The 9,207-nt window shown below is 54.6% G+C and overlaps 1 protein-coding gene across 1 annotated transcript; it reads left to right on the forward strand.

The window, feature by feature from the left end:
• Positions 1 to 60: 60 nt before the first annotated feature.
• On the forward strand, positions 61 to 9,207 carry CKM (creatine kinase, M-type). The gene is made up of 8 exons (XM_059904147.1): positions 61 to 169; positions 2,227 to 2,437; positions 3,334 to 3,488; positions 3,994 to 4,126; positions 6,304 to 6,475; positions 7,423 to 7,546; positions 7,959 to 8,148; positions 8,670 to 9,207. The coding sequence occupies exons 2-8, from the start codon at positions 2,245 to 2,247 to the stop codon at positions 8,846 to 8,848; spliced, it is 1,146 nt and encodes a 381-aa protein (XP_059760130.1). The 5' UTR covers positions 61 to 169; positions 2,227 to 2,244; the 3' UTR covers positions 8,849 to 9,207.

Below are 9,207 nucleotides of genomic sequence, written 5' to 3' on the forward strand. Positions count from 1 at the left end.
GGTGAGGTGAGAGGCTCAGCTGCCTTCCAGCCCCCTCCTGGGGGCAGCCCCTCCCAGCCAATAGCACAGCTCGGGTTCCCCCCTATATAAGGCCAGGGCTGCAGGCCTTTCCCTCGGGTCAGTGTTGCCTCCGGGATACAGACAGCCCCTTCCAGCACAGCCCAGCCAGGTACTGCCTGGGGTGGGATTTGGGGTGGGGTCCAGAGTGGGGTCCTCCTCTGGAATCAGAGGCCGAGCTGGCTCTGGAAGGGGTCTTACGTGTCCTCCCCCGCGTCCTCCTGCACACAGGTGGGTCAGTGTGTGGCAAGGTGGACCTTGTGTCAGAGAGTCCCCTCTACCTGTGAGCCCCTGACTCCCGGCTGTGACTTGTGATCTCTGCGGCACAGGGTCCTGGGGAGGGTTCCCAGAATGGGAAGGAGTCTTGACAGCTGCCAGCTGTCACCCCCTGCAAGGGGCTTCGGGCCAGGCCTTGTTCATGATGCTTTGCCACCAGAACTGGGTGCCATAAACTGTGGGAGGTGTCTGTGTGTCACCTGTCAGGGTCTCTGTGAGGGCAGGGACTGCGGGGTCTTTGCGTTGGTGACCTTGTGGGTCCCTATGGTGTTCCACACAGTGTGACCTTGTGGCTAACTTTCCGTGGCTCCTGCATGAGTACCTGTATCCTGGGTGTGTCTCTGAGCTTGGAGGTGTGCGAGTGTGGGTCCGTTTACGGTGTGATCTGGGGGTCCATGGTGATGTGTGTGGGGGGGGCTCTGGGGCTATGATTCCTGGTGTCTCTTGGGCTCACCAACCTTGCTTCCGTGCCTTCTCCTGGCCTCTCCCCAGCAGGGATGGGGGTGGGGACATGCTCTGAAGGGGGCTTTCTGGGTTGAAAGCCCTTGAGCCCCACGGCCTGAATGCATATCCTCCCGGCCACCCTGGTCCACCTGTCTCTGGCCTGCTGACTTGGTGCAAGCCGAGACCCTGGAATGTGGGGGCTGGCAGCAGGGGAGGAGGAGTTTGCCAGACTCTAAAAATAAATCCCCAACCCTGGACATCAACTCCAAAGGCTTTCGTGGGTTTTCATCCCCCTTGGCCTGATGCCTCGGCCTTCCTCTCACCCTGGTCCCCATCTCCTTCCCACCATCCTACCCGCTTCCCATTCCTGGAGCTGGGAATGAGTATCCCACCCCTACCACCACCACTAAGGGGTCCCTTCTCCTGGGTCTTGTGGATAAAAGTAATAATAACAATAATAGCAGCCACCCCTCTAGGTATCAGGCCCCAACTCCATGATGGGGCCTGTGCTCAACCGGCCACATGCTTGAGCTCAAAGAATCCTCCCGGCAACCCCATGGGGAACGTTCAGTTCACAGAGGACAGAGGCTCAGAGAGGCTGAGTAACTGGCCTGGGGTCACACAGCCCGGAAATGGCATAGATGGGATTTGAACCCAGTTCTGTCAAACTCAGAGGCTGAGCTGTTCTTCTGTGCCCTGCAGGAGAGGTGTCAGCAAACAGAGGCGGGGGCAGGGACCCAGCCATCACTCCCACGCTGCCCCTCATCCCTCCACTGAGCACCCAAGAACGTTTATGGAGAGAATGTCCCTTTTGTGCTCACACACTCATTGCCAGAAACACCCTCCATCTTCTCACCAGCTCCTCACAGTTTAAAATAACAACAACAATAATAATAATAGCTGAGCAAAATAATGATCATTGTGTTCCAGGCACTATTCCAAGTGCTTTACATAATTAACTCACTTCATCCTTCCAACACCTCCATGAGGTGAATGCTATTATACCCGCATTTTAGAGGTGAGTACTTTGAGGCACAGAGAGGTTAAGCAACTCACCCAAGGTCACACAGCTTGTTGTAAGTGGCAGAGCTGGCATTCAAAGCCAGGCTGTCTGATTCTAGAACCTACACTCTTACCCATGCCATGATTACTACTCTGGCTTGAGGGGTTCCCCCCTCCATTTTCCAGCTGGAGAAACGGAGTCTCTAGCAAGGTTACTAGTCTAGGGTCACCTGCCAGGATGCGGTGGAGCTAAGATCCTAACACAAAACTCTTGATACATCCTGTCGAGATGCAGGGGCTCAGAGAGGGGATCCCTCTGGCTCCAAGTCACACAGCACAGGAGTCAGGACTGACCCTCAGGCCTGCCTGACCCCAGAGACTGGCTCTGTTCTTTGGCTGGTCTCTACTGGATGTGAGCTAATCTTCCCCTCTGCCCCTGCCCACCAGGCCCCCCACGCCGCCACAATGCCGTTCAGTAACACCCACAACAAGTACAAGCTGAACTTCAAGGCTGAGGAGGAATACCCAGACCTCAGCAAGCACAACAACTACATGGCCAAGGCACTGACCCCTGAGATCTACAAGAAGCTGCGGGACAAGGAGACGCCATCTGGTTTCACTGTGGACGATGTCATCCAGACAGGTGTGGACAACCCAGGTAAGCCTCCTTGGTGGAGCATCACAGGGACCAGAAGGCTGAGGGGGCTCTGGAGGCTGCCTGCCAGGCCTCGATCCCACCTCCCTGGGTCTCAGTTTTCCCATCTGTAAAATGGGGACCATACCCATGGGGCTGTTGTGAGAAACAGATGAGTTGAGATGGGTGAAGTGCTTGGGACAGGGTCCGGCACGTGGTAAACCACTCGCTAAATGTGCAGGAGTATAATGTGAGACTCCCCTGAGGAAGCTAATGCATCTCCCAGGCCTCAGTTTCCTCACCTGCAAAATGGGCACCCATGTTGGGAAAACATAGGCATCAGTACACATGGAGCGGCGCCTAGCACAAAGTGAGCGCTCAGACTCTGACAGGGGGGTATCATGAGTGCTGCGCTTCTTTCTCCAAGGACACCCCGCCAGGGCGAGTGGAACTGGGCAGGAGCCCAGCTTCTAGCCTTAGCCCCCAACTCATGGTGTGATTGAGGGGAGAGGCCCTTTCTCTCCAGGCCTCTGTTTCCCCACTTGGGAAATAAGAGGGTCTTTCAAGTCTCTTATTATCTGTGGGGGCTGATAGTCTAAGGTTCTGAAATTTTTTAGGGGAAGATTCCATGATTTGGGGACTCTGACATGGTAATATTTTTAGTAACTGGCCCCCCAGACTCCTTCTCCTCTGTCCTGCCCGCAGCCTTCCTCCCACCCCCCCAGATGCCACCTTGACCTTTCCCAGCCTTCCCTCCCCATTCTTACCAAGCCTCAGCCTTCTCAGTTCTGACCCAGAGGTGTCGAGTGAACTCCCTTGCACGCGCACGCACATATACACACAGTCTACACTGGACCCAGGAGCCCAGGCCTTTCTTGCTGGGGACGAGCGCCTCTGACCTCCCCCCCCGACCCCCCCAGGTCACCCCTTCATCATGACCGTGGGCTGTGTGGCTGGTGACGAGGAGTCCTACACGGTTTTCAAGGACCTCTTTGACCCCATCATCCAGAACCGGCACGGGGGCTACAAACCCACCGACAAGCACAAGACCGACCTCAACCACGAGAACCTCAAGGTCGGCTGCCCCCAGGGGAGGGGAGGGGTGGGAGAGAGAGGGTAGAGGGATGAGGAGAAGAGGAGGAGAAGGGAGGAGGTGGGGGAGACACCCAGAGAGACAGGGAGACGAACAGAGATGGAGAGAAACACAGAGGGAGATGGGAAGAGAGAGGGACAGAGAGACACAAAGTCAGGCAAGGAGATGGGGCTGGGGGCAGTGGGGGTGGGGAGGGAGAGAGAGAGAGAGAGAGGGAGGGAGGGAGGAAGGCAGGTACAAAACAGACATGTAGAAGAGGGAGAAACAGAGACACAGAGATGGAGAGAGAAAAATGGAGAGAGAGAGAGAGAGAGAGAGAAGGGGGGGTGGTGGTGAGGGAGGCCAGTGGGGAGGGAGGAGCCAAAGGAAGCAGCAGAGAGGCTGAGAGAGCTGGGAGGGCCTGGCGGGAGACTTGACCTCGCTGGGGAGGGGGGGCAGGGCTCACAGGATGGCCCGCCCTGCCCTGACCCCCCCACCTATTCTCTAGGGTGGAGACGACCTGGACCCCAACTACGTGCTCAGCAGCCGCGTCCGCACGGGCCGCAGCATCAAGGGCTTCTCGCTGCCCCCCCACTGCTCCCGCGGTGAGCGCCGGGCCGTGGAGAAGCTCGCCGTGGAAGGTGAGAGCTCCCACCCCGCACACTGCCGGGGTCCCCCAGCTGTGGCTCTGCTCCTCCGTGGGCAGGTCTCTGGACTCCCCTGGGCCCCCATTTTCCAAAACACTGAAAGAACTTGGTAAGTCATGAGTACTTGGTGAGTGACAGCTGGCAGCATTACCCCTGGTGGAAGCCTGGGGGTGCTGTCGAGACTTGACACCCAATTGCGCCAGGGTCCTGACCTTCGTCCATCTATTCATCCATCCACCCATCCATTAAGCAAACATTTACGGTTGTTCTCGCTCTGTGTGGGGAGCTGGGGCTCCCGTGATGAATAAGATGGACAAGGTCACTGCTCTCACAGAGCTGTCAGCCTGGTGGGGAGATAAGAGGAAACACAGAAACCAACAAAAGAACAAGATAATTCCAAAATGCCATGAAGCCAAGAAACAAGGGTTGTGGCACAGAATGACAGGCGAGAGCTACGTTAGAAAGGAGTTGAGACCTGACTGACAAGAAGAAGCCAAGCTTGGGAAGAATTCCAGGCAGGTGGAACAGCAAGTGCAAAGGCCCTGGGATGGGAAGGTGTGTTGGAGGCACAGCAAGGAGACCAGTGTGCCTGGAGCCGAGTGGCTGATGGCGGGAGGGGAGGAGATGAGGTCAGAGGGGTGTGGGTGGCCAGGTCGTGCAGAGCCTTGTGGGCTGTTGCGAGGACTATGGCTTTGACCCTGTGGGAGAAGGAAAGCATGGGAGGGTGGTGAGCAGAGGAGGGACAGGTTCAGACTAATAGGGATCCCTCTGGCTGCTGTGCAGGGAGCAGACTGGGCAAAGGTAGGAGAGAGGCTGAGAGGGGGCAACTGCAGCTGTCCAGGTTGGGGGTGAGGGGTAGCAATGGAATGGGGAGAAAGAGTGGGTATGTTTGGGAGGTAGAACTGGTAGGGCTGGCAGGCAGTGTTGTTCTGCTAAATGTTTAACAATTGGCTCTCAAAAACAAAACAAAACAAAACAAAAAAAACCCCAAACAAACAAAAAAACAAGCCCTGATTTGCAGCCAGCAACTACCAATTTCTCTGGTGTAAACTCTCCTACTGTGGCCAATTTTAAGCTAATAACGTGACATCATACAGAGCTGGGCAATGGGAGGAAACGTGCAGTAGCACATCGTTATGTAGCATTTCCACCATACAGATACAATAGATGAAAATAACTTCAAGAACATAGAAAATAGTAAGTGTAGTAAAATAATTAGAAAGTGATAGTTCTGAGTATTTATTCCCTATGTTTTAAATATAATTTATTTAATTGTAAGGTTTTTTTTAAAATTAATTAATTAATTTTATTTATTTTTGGCTGCGTTGGCTCTTCCTTGCTGCGTGCGTGCTTTCTCTAGTTGCGGTGCGCGGGCTTCTCATTGCGGTGGCCTCTCCCGCTGCGGAGCACGGGCTCTAGGCACGCGGGCTTCCGTAGTTGTGGCTGGCGGGCTCCAGAGCGCAGGCTCAGTAGTTGTGGCGCACGGGCTTAGTTCCTCCGCGGCATGTGGGATCTTCCCGGACCAGGGCTCGAACCCTTGTCCCCTGCCTTGGCAGGCGGATTCCTAACCACTGCGCCACCAGGGAAGCCCTAATTGTAAGTTTTTATAATTTACTTTTAACAACATAATATAGTATATAGTTTATGATATAGACTATATTATGTGGTATATTATACAAATAATGTATAAAATATATAAAAATACGTATATGTATTATATAAATTTATTATACACATAATACATATTTATTATGTATTATGAATACATATGAATACATACAAATACTATAAATACTATAATATAATAATGTTCACTGATGGCTCCCGGATTCCTGAGACTTTGACTCTCTGTCCTGGCAGCCAGCAGGAGCAGGCACCAGCACACTACGGCTCGCAGGTGAATTGGATGTGAGGCTTGGTGGCGGGAAGGGGAGAATCCACGTTTTTTGTCTTGAGCACTTGGTGTGGGTTTTCCCAGGGCAGACAGGGGAGGAGCACGCTTTGGGGAGGGGTCATGAATCTGGGTTTAGACACAGTGTTTAGGCGCCTTTGGGACCTCCACAGGGCCAAGGTCCAGGCCCGTTAGGGGTAGCAGTGTGGGGTCCCCAGGGCCTCTGTGCCCCACTCGAGGTGGGGCAGGCTGCTGACCACTCCCTCCTGCGGCCCCTCAGCCCTCAACAGCCTGACGGGAGAGTTCAAGGGGAAATACTATCCTCTGAAGAGCATGACAGAGAAGGAACAGCAGCAACTCATCGATGACCACTTCCTGTTTGACAAGCCCGTGTCCCCGCTGCTGCTGGCTTCAGGCATGGCCCGAGACTGGCCCGATGCCCGTGGCATCTGGTGAGGCCCCCCTGCCCTATGGCCCCCTTCGCCCCTGCCTCCTCCAGCCTTCCCGTGACTTTCCACCAAAGTCAAGACCATAACAGTAATTATCCAGAATCATCTTGCCCTCCACCCCTGCCCACCCTGTGGTCTGCATGTCACATTTTGGGAAACTTGAAACTTAAGACTTGAACCAGACTCCCTGGATTCAAATCCCAGCGCTGCCACTTACTAGCTGTGTGACCTTTGGCACATGATTTAACATGTCTCTGCCCCAGTTTCCCCATCTATAAAATGGCGATCATGATAATTCATAGCTTTTGGGGTTCTTGTGAGGATTAATTGAGTTAATTTATGTAAAGTATTGGAAAAAGTGCCTGGTATATAGTAAGTGCTCATATTGGCCATTAGTATGATTTTTATTACCAGCTGTTGTTGCTAGCTGGGCTTTCCATGAATCTTTGAATCCCTGATTCTGATAGTCAAAGATTTTAAAAGGTTTTGAGGACCTAGGTTTCAAAAGATTTGGAGAGTGTAGGTTGTAAGATTTCAAGACTTTAAATATTTTTAGATTCCACTAATTTCCGATTCTGTGATTCAGTGGTTTCAAACATTTCCAGATCCTGGAGTTTTACAGTTCTAAAACTCTTTCTGAGATGCTACAATGTGATGGGAAGATTTATCAATTCTGATTCCTGGCTTCCGTTTTTCAAAGATTCTGAGATTCTAAGAGTCTATAATGTTCAAAGAATTAAGACCCTAAAAGTCACTGATCCCAGGATTCGAGATTCCACAGGTCCAGTGACATTAGAGTCTACAGGTGTTAGCTTCTGAGACTTTGAGGTGCTCCCACCTCTTGCCCTTCAGGCCCGCTGCCCCCTAGCGGTGGGTATGTGTTTGCAAGACGCAGGGGAATGGGGTTCCCGCGGAGCTGATTCCTCGGCCTTTTGCTGCGCCCGACCTAGGCACAATGACAACAAGAGCTTCCTGGTGTGGGTGAACGAGGAGGACCACCTCCGAGTCATCTCCATGGAGAAGGGGGGCAACATGAAGGAGGTTTTCCGCCGCTTCTGCGTGGGGTTGCACAAGGTAGGTGCCTGCCTCTTGACTCCACGTGACCTCCACAGCTGCTTTCCGAGGCCCCTCCCCTCGGAACCCGGCTCCTCCCTATACCCAAGCCACGCCCCTCAGCACCCGCCCCACTCGCTTTCCAAGGCCCCGCCCTTTGAGAAACCGGCCCCACCCCTATGTTCAAGCCCCGCCCCTACGAACCCGCCTTCCCGGCGTCCTCAAGCCCAGCCCCCTCAGAATCCTGCCACCACCTGTGCGGTCGGGCCCCTCCCCTCAGAATCTCGTGCCTCCAGGTCTTCCAGACCCGCCCCCTCGGAATCCTACCCCTACTGACATTCTCACACCCTGTCCCTCCGAACCCTGTCCGGGTTGTGGGTGTATTTGGGGGCGCCCGCCGGCGCTGATCCCAGGTCCTCTCCCCCTACCTCAGATTGAGGAGATCTTCAAGAAAGCCGGCCACCCCTTCATGTGGACCGAGCACCTGGGCTACGTGCTCACCTGCCCATCAAACCTGGGCACCGGGCTGCGTGGAGGCGTGCATGTGAAACTAGAGCACCTGAGCAAGCATCCCAAATTCGAGGAAATCCTCACTCGTCTGCGCCTGCAGAAGCGGGGCACAGGTGCGGCCCACATCCCCTCCTGTGGCTTCTGCGGCTGGCCCTTTGCGGCGGCTGAAGGGGAGGTGGGGCATCCCCACGAGTTCTGGGGGTCGGCAAGGGCTGCCCTTCTGTGAGCTTCAGTTCCTTCCTCTGCAAATAGGCATCAGCACGCCTTATCTCAGATGAGTCAATATACCATCATGGTTATATAATTAATATACACTGTGAATGTCCCTGGCCGCCTAGGGACCTCACTTTCCCATCTGTAAAGGGGAGGATGGTCAGGATTCGACCCCAGGCAGCCCGGCTCCAGAGCTCAACTCTGTTACCCACCATGTTGGATGGTCGAGGGGTGAGGTACCTAAAGCCGGAGATGTGGGCCCGTGAATACACAGACGCTTAGGAAACTGCGCGCACTTAACCTTTACACAGTAGGCACTCACTCAGTACGTGCGGCAGTCGCCGTTGGCACGGGGGTTGCGTCCCGGGCCCCGCTCCTGCACCTCTGCTCGCTCCTTAGCCCCTGCCTCCTATTCCCACAGGTGGCGTGGACACGGCCGCCGTGGGCTCAGTGTTCGACGTGTCCAACGCCGATAGGCTGGGCTCGTCGGAGGTAGAACAGGTGCAGCTGGTGGTGGATGGTGTGAAGCTCATAGTGGAGATGGAGAAGAAGCTGGAAAAGGGCCAATCCATCGACAACATGATCCCCGCCCAGAAGTAGGCGCACTGCCCGCCCGCCGCCGACTGCTGGAGCCCCAGCCAAAGGGAGGACCCGGCCCACCGGAGGCCCGCCCTTCATCCTTTGCCCCGCCCCTTTATCCCGGAGTCCCGCCGATAAAGGTTTAGTCTACCCGGGGCTCTAGCCACCATCCTTCGAGTTCCAGTTCCAACCAGAGTTCCAACCAATGGGCTCCATTCTCTGGGTTCTGGCCAATGAATAACCTCCCTTATGCTCTCCTCTCCTTTTCCCTGAGCTCCGCCCACCATCAGGAGCTCTGGCTAATGGAGAGCACCCTAGCTCACCTGGGGCTCATGCTTTTTCTCCGCTCAAAGCAACAAATAAAAGCAATGGTGGCCTTA

This window comes from Balaenoptera ricei, chromosome 19, assembly GCF_028023285.1.
Source record: "Balaenoptera ricei isolate mBalRic1 chromosome 19, mBalRic1.hap2, whole genome shotgun sequence".
NCBI classification, from domain to species: Eukaryota; Metazoa; Chordata; class Mammalia; order Artiodactyla; family Balaenopteridae; genus Balaenoptera; species Balaenoptera ricei.